Raw genomic sequence first — 18,216 nt, 5'->3', positions numbered from 1 at the left:
CTCTGCCAGATGCTGAAGTTGTAGACTTTGACACAGGTCTGGTAGAGGTTCTTCTTCGAAGCTTCCTGGAAACTGTTCAGCTGTGGTACTGTGAGAGACAGAACCCCCCCTGCTGCCACCCCCCACTGCTGGAGCAACAAGCAGAGAAGGGAAGCCATACTCACTGTCTTCACACCACTGCTCACAGAGTCTGGTCCATCACAAACGGTCTCAGATGCTGTGGCAGGGCTGCAGACTTCTTCCACCACCCGGTTGAACAGTCTGACGGAGGTGATGGTGCTCTTCTCTTTCAGGGAGGCCCCAGACAAAGCAGTCAGCCTCATTAGATGGCCCAGTTTGGTACAACCGGCCTTTCTGAGTCTCTCCTGAAGACTGGCAGATTGCAGGGTTTGAGTTTTAAGAAAGTCCTTGCAGAAGAGAGGCTCCTGGAACAACCACATGCCTGGAGTCTGGAGGGCTTCACGTTGGACCCTCAGGGTTTTCCAGGCTTGTCGCACCGAGTTGTAGAAGGGGGTGCTCCCAGTCAGGTCCAGTCCTTCAGCCTGCATCAGGAAGAGCTGCGTTCCAAGCCCCAGGTTCCCCGCTCTCCCCAGGAGCAGTGGAGCTGGACTCGACCAGCCCGGACCACAGTCATAGAGACGTCTTTGAGCTGTCTGCAGTCTGAAGGAGGCCATTCTGGATTCAAGGTTGATCAGACCCTGACCCCCTTCAGCCACTGGCAGGTACAGAGCTGCTGCTTGGACCCAGTGAATTCCAGAGCAGAAAACGTCCAGGGCCGTCCTCTGGATGTCTTCAACCAGGCCTGTCGGTGGCGTCAAGGTGATGACTTTATGCCAGAGAGTCGAGGACACTCAGCAGAACTCTCCCCCTGTACGACAGCTGAGGTAGCAACCACCTCCACTGAGACAAACCAGCCACACGTTCTCCTGAACCCCCTCACGGTTCTTTAGTTGGAAAGCCTCAGTCCCCAGAAACACTCAGAGTACTTTTAACCCCTCCCTCCTCCATTCCAGCACAATATACAGTATGTGCACACATGCCTATATAGACATATACTATATGTGAATCTTCCTGACCCGTATACTGTTGCTAGCTCTGACATTGAATACCTAACAAACAGTCTGACAGATATGCGAAAAACAACGCTAGACGACATAGCTCCTCAAAAAATGAAAATGAAAACAGGAAAAGTCATCCCCATGGTTTAACTCATCAACCCGCCAGCTTAAACAACGCTCCCGTAGATTAGAAAGAACTTGGCGTTCAACAAAAACAGACATAGATTACGTATATAGCCTGGAAGGATAGCTTCAAAACTTATAAGAAAGCTCTGAGTAGAAGTAGAACTAATTACTACTCATCCTTAATAGAGGAAAACAAAAACAACCCTCGGTTTCTTTTCAGTACTGTAGCCAAACTGACCAAGAACCAAAATAGCGTTGAGCCCACCATTCCTAACAATATATGTAGTGAGGACTTCATGAAGTTCTTTCAAAATAAAATTACAACGCTTAGGGATAACATCCATCAAACCCTACCGTCCGTTCATCTGGGGTCATCCAGTCATCTGGAATGCTTTCAGCAAATACAACTAGCCCAACTAAATTCCCTTATTTCTTCTGCTAAACCAACTACTAGCCTGTTGGACCCAATTCCTACTAGAATTCTGAAAGAGGCACTGCCTCTAATCAATAATTCTATACTCGCAATTATTAAACAGTCTCTAACAATAGGCTATGTGCCCCAATCCTTTAAACTAGCAGTTATTAAACCTCTCATTAAGAAGCCAAACTTAGACACAAGCCTTCTCTCAAACTACAGGCCCATCTCCAACCTTCCTTTCCTGTCAAAGGTTCTGGAGAAAGTAGTCGCTAAACAACTCCAGGATTATCTGCAGGAGAATAATCTGTTAGAGGACCTTCAGTCCAGCTTCAGAATGAACCACAGTACAGAGACTGCACTGCTAAAAGTTACTAATGACCTTCTAACGGCCTCAGATAGAGCCCTTCTATCTGCTTTACTTCTTCTGGACCTTAGTGCCGCATTTGATACTGTCCATCATAATATACTTTTAAGGAGATTAGAAGATGCCGTCGCCATTAAAAACTTAGCCTTAAACTGGTTTAAATCATATTTATCTGACCGGTTTCAGTTTGTTCATGTAAATAACAAATCTTCAATGCATGAACGGGTCCGGTGTGGAGTACCACAAGGCTCCGTCCTCGGACCCATATTGTTTAATCTCTAGATGTTACCACTCGGAAATATTATTAGGAAACACAACATTAACTTTCATTGTTATGCAGATGATACTCAGCTCTATTTATCAGTTAAAGCCAATCAGGCCGACCAACTTGTTAAACTAGAGTCCTGCCTCAGGGACGTTAAGTCCTGGATGTCTATCAACTTCTTAATGCTCAACACATCCAAGACTGAGGTTCTAATCCTAGGTCCTAAAAAGCTCAGGGATTACTTTTCAGATAGTCTGATTACCTTAGATAATATTACCTTAACCTCTAACAGTGATATTAGGAACCTGGGTGTTATTTTTGATCAGGATCTGTCCTTTATGTCCCATGTTAAACATGTCTCCAGGACAGCCTTCTTCCATCTAAGGAATATTGCAAAAATGAGAAACTTCTTGTCCTTCAAAGATGCAGAACAAATGCTTGAGAGCACATCTCCCCAGTCTTAGCATCCTTACACTGGCTTCACATCAAATCTAGAATAGAATTCAACATCCTTCTGATCACATCTAAAACTCTTCATCACCAGGCTCCGTCCTATATGGAGAAACTTCTAGAAGTGTCTCACCCTCCACGAGCCCTTGGCTCTGAGGATGCAGGACTGTTGGTAATCCCTAAAGTCCTTCAAAGTAAAAGAGGAGGCAGGAGTTTCAGCCATATGGCTCCTTTACTCTGGAATCAACTAGCAGCCTCGGTCCGAAGGGCCCACACCATTAGTTTATTTAAGAGGAGACTAAAAAGCTTCCTCTTTGATAGAGCTTCTCATTAGGAATAAAATAGGAGCACTAAGTTGAGCTGCTCTAGGCCTAGACTGCTGAGGGGATTTCCTCTCTCCCGTTAAAGGGAGGAACTCTACATTTGGAGCTTCTGTTTCTTGTCTTTCTTTCTTTCTCTCTGTGTAACAACATTACTGGAGCCACCAGATCCTGACAGGAGGGGAGCAGGATCCAGGGGATCAGACCCAAGACTCCCAGAGTGGACTTACCACGGTCCTACTACCCGACCCCCCCACAGCACCGGGACCCCCCCACAGCACCGGGACCCCACCGCAACGGCACGGCCCTTAAACTCCAGACTGAGATTAGTTCATCATCAGACCAACGCTCATCATAGACTTTTCTTAGTATTTGTACTGCTCTGGCCTGTCTGCCTCTCTCTCTCTCCCTCTTCTATTCCTCTCTCTCCCTCTTCTATTCCTCTCTCTCCCTCTTCTATTCCTCTCTCTCCCTGTCCTATCCCATGTACTTCTCCCCCCAACCGGTCAAGGCGGATGCCCCCCCCCCCCCCCCCCCCCCCCCCCCCTTCCAGAGCCCCCCCCCCCCCCCCCCCCCCCCTTCCAGAGTCTAGGCTCCGCCCCCTTTCTTCCTGAAGAGGGACTTCTTATGAACTGTTCTTCCTGAGAGGGAGTTCTTCCTGGTTTCCACTGTTGCTTGTTCCATCTGCTGCTCTGGAAGGTTTAGTTGGGTTCTGTTGTTCTCTATCATTGTAAGAGGTTCTGGAAGGTTTAGTTGGGTTCTGTTGTTCTCTATCATTGTAAGAGGTTCTGGAAGGTTTAGTTGGGTTCTGTTGTTCTCTATCATTGTAAGAGGCTCTGGAAGGTTTAGTTGGGTTCTGTTGTTCTCTATCATTGTAAGAGGCTCTGGAAGGTTTAGTTGGGTTCTGTTGTTCTCTATCATTGTAAGAGGTTCTGGAAGGTTTAGTTGGGTTCTGTTGTTCTCTATCATTGTAAGAGGCTCTGAGATGTTTGTTGATGTGATTTAGTGCTTTACAAATAGAATTGAATTGAATTGAATATGTATACATAAATACACACACATATATGCACATGGGATAAACATGCTTAAAAATAAATAAATAAACATCAAATATAAACAAATAAAATAAACCAAAAATGTATTAATTAAATTGAAAAGAAAGAAAAAAATAATAATAATAACATTTTATTAAACTACACAGAGACGTCATCTGCATTCACACTTTCCAAATAAGTCAAGAAAGGTTGCCAGGCATCATAGAATTGTTGAATTGATCCTCTGGAGGAGCAGCAAATCTTCTCTAGTTGGATATAATATGTGACCTCTTTGACCCAGCCTCCATATGTGGGTGGCAATGGATCCTTCCATTTTTGTAGGATCATTCTTCTGGCCAGGAGGGTACAGAAAGCTATCAAGTCTTTCACACCTCTAAATTTACAGTCCTTGCAGTCACTCCAAATATGGAAATGAATGGGCATGTTTTTACTGTAGTAATAGATACTTTTAACAAGGTGTTAAAGATTGATTCCCAGAAACTGTTCAAATTTGGACATGTCCAGAACATGTGTATCAGGGTGGCTGGTTCTTGCCTCCTCCTCCTCCTCCTCCTCCCCTGTCCAGGGGCGACTGGTCATTAGGGGCAGGGGGGCTAAGCGCCACCTGGTGTCATCAGAAAGGACTGCATGCAAAGTATGCTATTTATCTACAATATTTTGTCTGTGAATAAAACTTCCTCTTATAGAGCACATAATTACTGTGAGGACTGTCCTCCCTGGTTACTGGTCTCCTCTTGCTGCTTCAGGTTGTTTCTTCCTGATCCACACTGATGGTACATTAGTGTAGCTCTCCCTTCTCTCACCATGCAGTGTGTATTGCAGTAGTGTAGCTCTCCCCTCTCTCACCATGCAGTGTGTGTTGCATTAGTGTAGCTCTCCCCTCTCTCACCATGCAGTGTGTATTGCAGTAGTGTAGCTCTCCCCACTCTCACCATGGAGTGTGTATTGCATTAGTGTAGCTCGCCCCTCTCTCACCATGCAATGTGTATTGCAGTAGTGTAGCTCGCCCCTCTCTCACCATGCAGTGTGTATTGCATTAGTGTAGCTCGCCCCTCTCTCGCCATGCAGTGTGTATTTCATTAGTGTAGCTCGCCCCTCTCACCATGCAGTGTGTATTTCATTAGTGTAGCTCGCCCCTCTCTCATCATGCAGTGTGTATTTCATTAGTGTAGCTCGCCCCTCTCTCACCATGCAGTGTGTATTGCATTAGTGTAGCTCGCCCCTCTCTCACCATGCAGTGTGTATTTCATTAGTGTAGCTCGCCCCTCTCTCACCATGCAGTGTGTATTGCATTAGTGTAGCTCGCCCCTCTCTCACCATGCAGTGTGTATTGCATTAGTGTAGCTCACCCCTCTCTCACCATGCAGTGTGTATTGCAGTAGTGTAGCTCGCCCCTCTCTCACCATGCAGTGTGTATTGCATTAGTGTAGCTTGCCCCTCTCTCACCATGCAGTGTGTATTGCATGCAGTAAAGTGTTCATGCTCTGGCTGTGGCTCCGTTCATTCAGATCAGGTGATTTTGATGCCTCGTGGGGCTTGAAGCCTGAAGCCCCGCCCACTAACAACATCAATAGAAGCTCAGAGCTGATTGGCTGGTGCTGATAGAGGCGGAGCTTCACAGAACCAGAGCGAGTCGAACAAATACCAGCTTGTTTGCAGCTAAAGCTAACAAACAGATTAGAATCTAAATATTAGGTCAATTAAATACGAGTACGAGTTTTAAACTCTTCCTTTAGCAGAGAAAGTGAAGGTAACTCGTGGTAGACTCACAGCTTCACTGGTGGTTGAGTGGTTCAACTTCTGTCATACATTAACTTTGCCTGGTTCAAGTCCTGTCATCAACTAAAACATTTTTTTTGAATTGAATATTTTTTTCGATCGGATTCCTCAAAGGGTCAACCTTTTTACTGGATCAGTGCCTAAATGGTGGTTATAATGTTGTGGCTAAAAGGTTGTGTTCACACTTTACTTTGGAAATCAGTGGTGTCACAAGACCTGAAATAAAATCTTGCCCCACCAAGTATTTACATCTAGAAACGCCACTGCCCCTGTCATTATGACGGAGCTGCTTCATCCTCCTCCTCCTCATCCTCCTCCTCCTCCTCCCATCATTATGACGGAGCTGCTTCATCCTCCTCCTCCTCCTCCTCCCGTCATTATGACGGAGCTGTCAACAGTGTCTGTATCCTGAGAAGATCCCAGGTTTATTGAGGTCACAACACCTTTTATTCCGTGTCCCTTCACTGAGACCTCCAGTCACAATCTGAGAACCCGGCGCTGCAGCGGGAGCAGCAACCGCAGCAGCAGCAACCGCGGCAGCAGCAGCGGGAGAACCAGCGGCTGCCACAGCAGACCCCCCGGCAGGCCCCGCCCCCACGCTGGTCTCCCCCAGCTGTTTATGTGGACACGCCACACGTTTCTGTCCCACATCACCACACTCAAAACATTTGGGCCGTCCAGAACTGGCATACACCATGAAGGACCGTCACCGTGTTTCACCCTGAAGGGAACCTCCAGAGTCTGGGTCGGACACTCCAGGAACATGAACTCCTGTCTCCTCAGAGACCCCCCCCCCCGCTTCAGTTTGGGGGCTCTGCACCCCACATTCACATTTTTAAAACCACTCGCCGATATCTTATCAAAGAGAGAGAGAGAGAGAGAGAGAGAGAGAGAGAGAGAGACTGAGACAGAGACAGAAAGGGAGGGGGGAGAGCGAGAGAGACAGAGAGACACAGAGACTGACAGAGACAGAGAGAGAGAAACAGAGCGAGAGAGTGAGAGACAGCAAGAGAGGGACAGAGAGAGAGTGAAAGAGAGACAGAGAGTGAGACAGAGAGAGAAAGTGAGAGAGACACAGAGAGAGAGTGAGAGACAGAGAGAGTGAGACAGACAGACAGACAGAAAATGAGAGACGGTGAGAGAGACAGAGAGAGAGAGAGAGAGAGGGAGAGACACAGAGAGACAGAGAGAGACAGAGAGAGACAGATAGAGAGGGAGAGACAGTGAGAGACAGAGAGAGGGGGAGAGACAGTGAGAGAGACAGAGAGAGAGGGAGAGACACAGAGAGACAGACAGAGAGAGAGGGAGAGACAGAGAGAGGGGGAGAGTCAGTGAGAGAGACAGAGAGAGAGGGAGTGAGAGACAGAGAGAGGGGGAGAGACAGTGAGAGACAGAGAGAGAGGGAGAGACAGTGAGAGAGACAGACAGAGAGAGAGGGAGAGACAGAGAGAGAGGGAGAGACAGAGAGAGGGGGAGAGACAGTGAGAGAGACAGTGAGAGAGACCGAGAGAGAGGGAGAGACAGTGAGAGAGACAGACAGAGAGAGGGAGAGACAGTGAGAGAGACAGACAGAGAGAGGGAGAGACACTGACCCGCAGCATAAAGTTTTTACCTTTTTTGTTGAGTGGACGAGCGCGGACACACACACATATCCTGTGCTCCTCGATCTGAAACACCAACACACACACTTCAGTCTTCACACCTCCTCATGACCTCCCATGCCCCCCCCCCACCCCCACCCCCCCTCCCCCTCCAATTCGTCCCCCCCACCCTCACCAGGTCGTTGGAGGTCAGAGGTCGGTAGTCCAGGCTGGCTCTGAAGTCTCTGATCATACACATGATCTCGTAGTTCGGCAGATTGACGTCCACCTCCTGAGTCAGAAGAGTAATAGATTACAGTTATATTGTGTGTGTGTGTGTGTGTGTGTGTGTGTGTGTGTGTGTGTGTGTGTGTGTGTGTGTGTGTGTGTGTGTGTGTGTGTGTGTGTGTGTGTGTGTGTGTGTGTGTGTGTGTGTGAGAGACACCTGTGCTCTCTTCTCCCGCAGCTCCTGCTGCTGCAGTCGTCTCTTCTCTCGTTTCTCCTGCAGCTTCTCGACTTCCTTCACACAGTTGGATTTCCTCCGAGCTGCAAGAGAATCATCCAGAACATCAGCAATGGAAAGGCTCCGCCCACATCCCGTCTGAAGAAAACCCAGAGAGGGGTTGATTTAGGCCCTGCCCACACGACAACGCCGTTTCCTGTCACCATGGTTACTGTCTGACCGTTTTAGGAGCTTGAAGTGAGTTTTTTTAAAAAGCGTGTTCCAGAGTGGAGGAATTAGAAAACGCCGCCTCAGCTTTGACAGACAAGACGCACATTAGCTGAAAACGATGATGTCATGGCCCCGCCTCTCGACCTATAACCCCGCCTCCCTCTCCGTGACGTCATTAACACCACCAACATGGCGGACTACCTGCTCCAGGTGGAGCTGCAGGAGCTGCTGATGCTCGTCGCTTTAATAAGGACACATGCTGGATTTGTTCTTTTCTACGTTGTTTCATGCTCCGTGTCTTCTTCTCTGTTTCTGCTGTGTTTCTGTGGCAGCGTTACAGCGCCACCTATAGGCCTGGCAGGTGGACTACGTCGTGTTGAGGAGCTTTCATGGTGTTGCGTGGACGGGGGAAAAAGAGACCGACGGGGAGCAAACATGGTTTTGGCTCACGGTGACGAGGACTGAGGCCCGTTTGCACGACGTTTCAAGTGAAAACTCGTTTTTGGGATTTCATTTCAGAAAGGTTTCTGAAAACGATGTCCGTTTAAACTGTGACTGTCAAAATAAAAGTACCAAGTCCAGGAGAACATGGACTGGGAGTCATGACACCACAGGGGACACAGTGTTCTGATTGTCTCTACTGAGCATGTGCAGTAGATACTGCCCTAGTTACTACCAAAACCAAAACCAGGAGCAGAGTGTCCGTCATCTACACGGAGACGGAGTCTGAGTGTTTTCAAAAAGTTGCATTCTCAGACTCCAATAACTGGATGCACTATTTTCAGTATGTTAGATTATTGTGACGAAGTGTTTACAGGCCTCAGTAAAAAGCCTGTCAGACAACTCCAGCTGATCCAGAACGCTGAGGGCGGAGCACATTACACCACCACACTGAGGGTGGAGCACATTACACCACCACAAAGAGGGTAGAGCACATTACACCAACACAAAGAGGGTAGAGCACATTACACCAACACAAAGAGGGTGGAGCATATTACACCAACACACTGAAGGTGGAGCACATTACACCAACACAAAGAGGGTGGAGCATATTACACCAACACACTGAAGGTGGAGCACATTACACCACCACAAAGAGGGTGGAGCACATTACACCAACACACTGAAGGTGGAGCACATTACACCAACACAAAGAGGGTGGAGAATATTACAGCAAGACAAAGAGGGTGGAGCACATTACACCAACACACTGAAGGTGGCACACATTACACCACCACAAAGAGGGTGGAGCACATTACACCACCACACTGAAGGTGGAGAATATTACAGCAAGACAAAGAGGGTGGAGCACATTACACCACCACAAAGAGGGTGGAGCATATTACACCAACACACTGAAGGTGGAGCATATTACACCAACACAAAGAGAGTGGAGCACATTACACCACCACAAAGAGGGTGGAGCATATTACACCAACACACTGAAGGTGGAGCATATTACACCAACACAAAGAGAGTGGAGCACATTACACCAACACAAAGAGGGTGGAGCACAGTACACCGCCACACTGAAGGTGGAGCGCATTACACCAGCACACTGAAGGTGGAGCACATTACACCAACACAAAGAGGGTGGAGCATATTACACCAACACAAAGAGGGTGGAGCGCATTACACCAACACACTGAAGGTGGAGCACATTACACCAACCCAAAGAGGGTGGAGCACATTACACCAACACACTGAAGGTGGAGCGCATTACACCAACACAAAGAGGGTGGAGCATATTACACCACCACACTGAAGGTGGCGCACATTACACCACCACAAAGAGGGTGGAGCACATTACACCACCACACTGAAGGTGGAGCATATTACAGCAAGACAAAGAGGGTGGAGCACATTACACCACCACACTGAAGGTGGCGCACATTACACCAACACAAAGAGAGTGGAGCATATTACACCAAGACAAAGAGGGTGGAGCACATTACACCACCACACTGAAGGTGGAGCATATTACACCAACACAAAGAGAGTGGAGCACATTACACCAACACAAAGAGGGTGGAGCATATTACACCAACACACTGAAGGTGGAGCACATTACACTAACACAAAGATGGTGGAGCACATTACACCAACACACTGAAGGTGGAGCACATTACACCAACAGAAAGAGGGTGGAGCACATTACACCAACACACTGAGGGTGGAGCACATTACACCACCACACTGAGGGTGGAGCTCATTCCCCCTGCTCCACCCTCTCCACTGGCTGCCTGTGTATCAAAGGACTTCAGAATGGTCCTTCTGCTCTAGAAAGCTTTGAAGGGTCTCGGCCTAAATCATCTCAGGTTGACTTGTAGAAGATCAAAGCTCCAGACCTCTGAGGTCATCAGGAAGAGGTTGACTCACTGTTCCTACAGTCAGAAGAAACAAGGTGAAGCAGCTTTTAGTTCCTACCTCCTCACCTGTGGAACAAACTTCCTGAACACCTGAAGACTGCTGACACACTCACTTCTTTTAAATCAGGACTTAAAACATTCCTAGATGCACAGGCTGAATAAAAATAGACTCTACTTAGTGAACTAATCTTAATTAATCTCTTACCTTATTTATTATACTTTTCTTCATTATTTGTTTTAATGCATTTCTTTATTTTCTTTGTGAAGCACTGTGAATTGCCTTGTGTCTGAATGGTGCTTTATACATAACTTTGCCTTGTTGACGCCCAAAACACTACAAATGTTTTGTTTTTTCACTTCAAATCATTGCCGTCTAAACGGGCCATAAATTCACACTATGATCAAATCTCTGCTCACTACAAGCTAAAAACCTGCTAGCTAGGCTAACTGCTCAAGCTAACGTGGCCCCGCTGACCCGCTGTTGATTCAACAAAGTGAAACAGACACAGAAGCAAGCAGCTGGTCAGTGTTGTAATACCACATTGTGCCACCAGATGGTACAGTGAGTCATTCAAACTATAATTAATCCAAGAACAGAAGAATAAACTGCAGAAATTCTTATCCACGTATTTATTAATTCATTACTTTTTCATAATTTAGAGATTTGTATATAATTTTGCATTTGACTTCCATGTCAGGTGAATTTATATTTATTTTCCTCTTTTAATGCATTAAACCAACTCTCGTTAACGCATTCTCGCTTGCTTTTACTTTCAATTTCAGGTTATTTGTGAGTATGGTCATAAAACTGGAAGTACTTCCCTAAGTACATTTTTTTTGTGTGCGTGTGTGTGTGTGTGTGTGTGTGTGTGTGTGTGTGGTCACTGTGTAAACAGCCTTTGTGTAGAACCATGGAATTGTTTTGGATGGCTGAGAGGAACGTTATTTTCTGAGCAGCAACAGGAGCTGCAGTGTGAAGCTTCAGTAGTCAAAGAGCCTTTGAGAGGAAACAGCTGAGCTGCAGCGTGACGTCAGTCCAACTACCAGCCGACGCTGGAACCAGCCTCCGGGAGCCTCCGGGAGCCTCCGGGAGCATTCAGGAGCATTCAGGAGCATTCAGGAGCCTCCGGGAGCCTCCGGGAGCATTCAGGAGCATTCAGGAGCCTCTGAGAACCGACGATGTCTGAGTCGGGCTTTTCCACCGGAAAGAACCAGGTTCTAGTTCTGGTCCAGGGCCAGCCTTAGCACCAGTTCTTTGTCTTTCCACTGCCAAAGCCCCGGCCAAACAGGGGCTAAACTGGTGCTACGCTTCGTTGCTGGGCCAAAGAGGAGCCAGAGCGGAGCCCGACGCATCATCAGCTGGGGGCGGAGTTATCTCTGGAGTTATCTCTGGAGTTATCTCTAGAGTTATCTCTGCCTAAAAGGCGGAAGCGACACTGAACCGTCTTTCTGAAAACTACAGCGAACACGGAGCCCCAGAGTGGTTATAGAGAAAAAAATTAAAAATATGCGTGGGAACAATATAATAAGTCTGGCACCGGCCCCGAACTAATAGGGATTTTCCACCAAAAAGAACCAGGTTCTAGTTTAGGGCAGGTTCTTAAATGAGCTCCGCCAAAGAACCGGTTCTTTTTCCACCGTTAGCAGAGCCAGTAGAGCTACGTCACTGTGACACTCCAAAACGTGATACGTCACTGATTCCACCAATTCCGCTCTGACAGCCTCGTCCAGGAACCAGGAGACGGACTGTACCAGAGGTTTAGTCCGGGTCGCTCCATCTAGTCTGACCTGAACCTCTGCTGCACCAAAGAGCCAGAAGACATTACGTCTCTTCTTGTCTCTATTGGTGTTTTTTCACGTCCGTCTTGTTTTAGTCCAGAGCCCCAGAGTGGACATAGAGGGGAACAAATAATACATGTATGAGTTTGGGACTTTCTGCTCCTTTCACTTTATTTCTGGACGTGTCTGAATCAAAAGCTTCAACATGGAGGAACGGAGGTGTAGAATGATAGAACGCAGCTTTAAAAGCCGTTTCCATGGTAACCTAGGTAAACACTCTGATTAAAGTTCTCTTTCACATGAAGCCATTAAAAGACTCATTTTATGCCTATAAAATCCAGCTTTCATTTACAGTAGTATGTAGTTTGTTTTTTAGTTGCTGGTGAACCAAAAGTATTTATTATAAAGAAGTTCTGTGGTTATAAAATAATATTGGAGCGTCTCGGAGTGGAGCGGAGCGCCCCCTGCAGCCTCCCACTGCTTTGCTCAGCGGCTGCAGCTCCTCAGCCGGCGGTCAGAACACGAAACAAGACCTGGACGTGACGTTAGTTATAATAATGTCACCATGAAAAGTGTGAAAAATAAATGACAATGGAAAACTGCTTCTAAATTATAGCCGACGTAGCGGACTGACAGCGGAGGAGCGCGGCAGAGCTCTCGAGAGCCGCAGCTCCGCGAACGGGGATTAAATAATCCCGTTCCCTCGTAACTCCAGAGATAACTCCAGAGATACCTCCAGAGATACCTCTAGAGATAACTCCAGAGATAACTCCCGAGATAACTCCCGAGATAACTCCAGAGATAACTCCACCCCCAGCTGATGACACGTCGGGTCCCAGTCTGGCTCCTCTCTGGTCCAGCAACGAAGTGGGGCCAGCGTAGCAGCAGTTTGGCCGGGGCTTTGGAGGTGGAAAGACAAAGAACTGGTGCTAAGTCTGGCCCTGGACCAGAACTAGCACCTGGTTCTTTCCGGTGGAAAAGCCCCTAAGAGAAGCTCTAAAGCCGTCGTCCCACCGGGATGGGCGGGGCTTCTTGCGTCTCCACTGACAAAAGTTCCGAAAGGTACCTAAACAACCGTAACCAATGGCTACCATCCTTCGCCCCTCCTCTGTTGTGGCAGCTCGCACATCAGTATGGTTCCAGAAGGCGGAGCTACAATGCAGCCGTCTGCTGATTGGTCAGTGACGATCGTCACTCTGGAGCAGCAGTAATATTTAAATATCTCCTCGGCATATAAACCCTCCGTTGTTGTGCCGCTTTGTGCTCACTGGTTGTTTAGTGAACTGGTTTATTGAAATGTGGCACTACGCTGCCCCCTGGTGTTCAGATGAGGTGCAGACGCTCCTCTCAGTAACAGGAGAGGAGGAGCTTCAGCAGGAGCTGGATGCTGCTGATCACAATGAGAAGGTTTTCACTGTGTCACAGAGAACGAGGCTCACAGCTGTAGCTCCGCCTCCTGAGCAGCAGCTCAGCCTCTTGAGCTGTAGCTCCGCCTCCCAAGCTGTAGCGCTTCCTCTTGAGCTGTAGCACTTCCTCGTGAGCTGTAGCTCTTCCTCTTGAGCTGTAGCTCCGCCTCCTGAGCTGTAGCTCCGCCTCCTGAGCTGTAGCTCTTCCTTCTGAGCCGTAGCTCCGCCTCCCGAGCTGCAGCTCCGCCTCCCGAGCTGCAATGGAACTTCTGCGTTGGTCCCACGACTACCGCTGTGTGATGAGGTCACATTCCTGCTTTCTTCTTCTTCCTCAATAACTCCACAATATTTTGTTTTTCTTTCTGCGTCTGCTTCCTCTGATCCATGTGGTTTGCTTTTTTTGTTTACTACCCAGAATGCATTGTGTTCTATGTCACGTCCTCTCACCCCGCCCACTAGAAGGATCGCGAGGACCAGAGATCTATTAGCTCTGGTTCAGAGTTGGTGGCCATGTTGTTTTCCTGAAGAGACTCTGGTCCGGATCTAACAGGATGTGAACAGGCCTAACAGATCCTCCAAGATCCTCCAAGATCCTCCGGGAACCGACGGGCGTCTCACCGTTCTGCTGCTGCTGCTGCACCTGCGCCGGGGTGAGGGCGGGCTGGGGGGTGATGGCGGGGGGCGGCGGCTCGGCGGCCTGGCTGTGCTGGCTGGGGCGGGCCCGGGTCGTCCCCACCGACGCAGCTGAGGACAGCAGAGCAGCGTTTAATGGAGGGAAACTCACAACAGGAAGTGACAGCAGAACATCAAACCACGAGTCAAGAAGCTCTGATCAGGGATCTTATCAGACAGAAAGTATTTAGAACCGCGTCAGAAGGACGGCGGCTTGGCTTCGGTTCCTCGTGACCGTACCTCGGTTCTCTCGAGCATTTTCAGCCTTTGGTATCGCCGTGACCCGCCTGGTCTGAAACACAAACAGCAGCAGTTAAATAAGGAAATATAATCCTCCACACTGACAAGTAGATCAAAAAAGCTGCTTATTGGAACTTTTCAGCTGAAATTCTCTCCATCGATCCACGAGAAAGATGATTTTAGTTTAATAAAAGAAAGCCGTGTTAACAATGAGCTTTAGACATTCATTTATAGAAAGCTGTTGTTAGGGTTTCAATTGTGCAGAATTTTGAATATTTACAAGCTGTGGTCAAATATTCTGGAGTTATATGAATTATTGACATAATAGTCGTCGTTGATGAAAAGAGGAGAGGAAGCGGGTTTGAGAAGCCGTCAGACGGACCGTTTTAGTTGCGTTCTGTCTTCAGACTCACCAGTTTCCTGCCTCTTATTTGTGTTGCTGCGCTGAATTTTGGACTTTTGGGCTGCTGGTTGGATAAAAGACATTTTCACTCATTTCTAACATTGATGGAGCAAAAACAGCAGCGAGGACCTGAGAGACCATCTGAACCCAGAGAGAGCGCCCTCCTCAGGCCGAAGCCTGAAACACTGAGGAGGAGGAGCAGGAAGAGGAGGAAGAGGAAGAAGAGGAGGAAGAGGAGGAGAAGCAGGAAGAGGAGGAAGAGGAAGAAGAGGAGGAAGAGGAGGAGAAGCAGGAAGAGGAGCAGGATGTCCAGGAAGAGGAAGAAGAGGAGGAAGAGGAGGAGAAGGAAGAGGAGGAGGAGGAGAAGCAGGAAGAGGAGCAGGATGTCCAGGAAGAGGAAGAAGAGGAGGAAGAGGAGGAGAAGGAAGAGGAGGAGGAGGAGAAGCAGGAAGGGGACAAAGAGGAGGAAGATGAAGAGAAGGAAGAGGAGGAAGGGAGAGGAAGAAGAGGAGGAGGAGGAAGAGAAGCAGGAAAAGGAGGAAGAGGAGGACGATGAGGAGAAGGAAGAGGAGGAAGGAAGATGAATAAGAGGAAGAAGAAGAAGAAGAGGAGGAGGAAGAGGAGAAAGATGAAGGAGGAGGAGCAGACCTTGGGGACTTTGCTGACTTTGGGGACGTTGGACGGAGGAAGAGGAGCTTCAGGACTTTGTGGAATTTCTTCATCTGGAGCAAAGTTTGGATTCAGAGCGAAGATGCTCTCCAGGTCGATCTGTGACACACACACACACACACACACACACACACACACACACACACACACACACACACACACACACACACACACACACACACACACACACACACACACACACACACACACACACACACACACACACACACATTATGCTAATATGCTGATGCTAACAGTTCCAGACATCCAAAATAATATTTTCATTCTGTTGACGCTAAACTCCAGTTTGAAGTTACTACCTTTAGTTACTACCTTTAGGTACTACCTTTAGTTACTACCTTTAGCTACTACCTTTAGTTACTACCTTTAGTTACTACCTTTAGTTACTAGCTTTAGTTACACGGACCAAGAGTAAAGTGACTGAGCTCCGATCAGGATAAAACTGCATCATGTAAATGCTTCGATCTGATTGGACTAATCCGACGGCAGGAAGGATTACAATCTGGCTTGTGAGTCGGTCTGTGTAACGGGCGTATCGGATTACTGCCCCCTGCTGGAGACTGAACCGTCCTGAGTCACAAACCAGATGAGAGCAAAGCATGCTGGGATTGATCCGCGGGCTGATCAGGAGAGTCTGGATCCACTTTAGACTGAATTCAATCAGATTAACACAAAAAGAAAAGGACCAGGGAATGTAACTGGTGGCAGTAATCCCAGGGATTACATGAAGTCTGATTGGATAATTACAGAGGTTACATCACTGCCTCGCATCCCGCCCACAATTCAGTCAGATACTACCAATGTAATCAGATTACTTATGGTATTCCTATGGTGTGTGTGTGTACCTCTTTCCCTTTGGTTTCTCCGTTCTCGATCCACTCCACCGTCACGCTGTCGTTGTCCTCGTGCAGCGACGTGACCATCGCCTGGTGGATCCGTCCTGCAGGGGGACCAAAGGCTCAGAACCAGGGCTCAGTACCAGGTCCAAGTACCAGATCTCAGTACCAGGGCTCAGTACCAGGTCCAAGTACCAGGTCTCAGTACCAGTTCCAAGTACCAGGTCCAAGTACCAGGTCCAAGTACCAGGTCTTAGTACCAGATCTCAGTACCAGGTCCAAGTACCAGATCTCAGTACCAGGGCTCAGTACCAGGTCCAAGTACCAGGTCTCAGTACCAGTTCCAAGTACCAGGTCCAAGTACCAGGTCTTAGTACCAGATCTCAGTACCAGGGCTCAGTACCAGGTCCAAGTAACAGTTCTAAGTACCAGGTCCAAGTACCAGATCTCAGTACCAGGTCTCAGTACCTGAGCCGAAGGAGAACCCACTGAGCCCTGGAGCTACCAAACCATATCATTGGAGGAACCTGCAGGGGGTCCATGGTCAGTGGGACCAGGTTGATTTTGTGGACGGGGTTGGGTTTAAGATTGCGCCTAGGGTTCAGGACCAGATTGGGTCCAGGACCAGGCCCTTGGCCGGGCTGAGGATGCTGCTGGGTGTGGCTGTTGAGGATGAGGAGATGAGAGGATGAGAGGAAGAGAGGATGAGAGGACGAGAGGACGAGAGGACGAGAGGATGGAACCTGGTAGCAGCTCCAGTAACGTGGTTCTGGGTGTGATCCAGGTCTCCACTGCGGCGGCAGAACCGGGTCAGTCCGGTGAGGAGGAGCCGCAGTGAGCGGGGAGAGGCCCGGGCTGCAGCCGGCCAGGACACCACTGGATGCTGCGGTGCCGCTGCTGCAGCTCCGGAGGCGGCACCGGGGGCTTTCCACGAACCGTACCAGGGAGGAGGGGGGACGGTAGGGGGGGGGGGCGAACGCAGCGGGAAGAGTCGGTGTCTGCGGCCGGACGACCGGCAGATGGACGGACCCGCCCAGCGGAGCCGCAGCCTCCCGGCGACTGTCCGCAGCGTGTGTCCGCACACCGTGCCTCTCTGCCGGGGAGCGCCGCGGCTGCTCCCGCTCCGGAGCTCCGGAGCTCCGTCCGGTCGGGAGGACCGGACCGTCCGGACCGGCCGTTAATCTATCTATCTATCTATCTATCCGTGTGTGTGTGTGTGTGTGTGTGTGTGTGTGTGTGTGTGTGTGTGTGTGTGTGTGTGTGTGTGTGTGTGTGTGCGTGTGTGTGTGTGTGTGTACGCACCGTCGCTCCGTTTGATCTCCACGTACATCCCCACGAAGATCTTCCCGAAAACGGCGGCCATCATCCCCGCGGTGCTACCCGGTCTGGTCCCGGTCCCGGTCCGCTCCCGCTCGGTGCCGCTGCGGAGAATGAGCGGTGTCAAGCTCGCCTCGACACCGGAAGACAGTCCAGCCAGTCACCGTTCTGTTAAGAGCAGATTTCAAAATAAAAGTGGCATTCCAACGACGAGATCTCCGAGCTAGTTAATAAAAAACTACTGCTAATAATGATAGGCAACAACAAAGCTAATAAATGAGTGAATATTGATAATTAAAAAAACATTATGAAACAAATAATAAGTACAACCGAGTTAGCATAGCTAGCATGTCAGGTAGTAAAATCACTTTATGAAACCTGACTTGTTGCCATGGAAACGGCTCAGCTGCCAGGTT

General features: G+C 48.7%; 1 protein-coding gene across 3 annotated transcripts in view; it reads right to left on the bottom strand.

Annotated features, from left to right (window-relative positions):
• LOC308118184 (kinesin-like protein KIF2A) overlaps positions 1 to 17,948 on the bottom strand; it is a 32,863-nt gene extending 14,915 nt beyond the window's left edge. Inside the window, exons 1-9 of one of the 3 annotated variants that reach the window (XM_080477477.1) lie at positions 17,786 to 17,948; positions 16,493 to 16,587; positions 15,606 to 15,725; positions 14,968 to 15,018; positions 14,555 to 14,606; positions 14,261 to 14,386; positions 7,861 to 7,961; positions 7,612 to 7,707; positions 7,448 to 7,502 (exon numbers count right to left, since the gene is read on the bottom strand). In XM_080477477.1, the coding sequence (XP_080333603.1) occupies positions 7,448 to 7,502; positions 7,612 to 7,707; positions 7,861 to 7,961; positions 14,261 to 14,386; positions 14,555 to 14,606; positions 14,968 to 15,018; positions 15,606 to 15,725; positions 16,493 to 16,587; positions 17,786 to 17,849 (760 nt within the window). In that variant the 5' untranslated portion in view covers positions 17,850 to 17,948. Of the gene's footprint in view, positions 1 to 7,447; positions 7,503 to 7,611; positions 7,708 to 7,860; positions 7,962 to 14,260; positions 14,387 to 14,554; positions 14,607 to 14,967; positions 15,022 to 15,605; positions 15,726 to 16,492; positions 16,588 to 17,785 lie in introns of all 3 variants that reach the window. The other 2 variants (XM_080477476.1, XM_080477478.1) reach the window with 2 other exon arrangements.
• Positions 17,949 to 18,216: the final 268 nt, after the last annotated feature.

This window comes from Lipophrys pholis (genome assembly GCF_963383615.2).
Source record: "Lipophrys pholis genome assembly, chromosome: 12".
NCBI lineage: Eukaryota > Metazoa > Chordata > Actinopteri > Blenniiformes > Blenniidae > Lipophrys > Lipophrys pholis.
The sequence above is the reverse complement of the archived record's forward strand: the minus strand, read 5'-3'. Positions and strand labels throughout refer to the sequence as shown.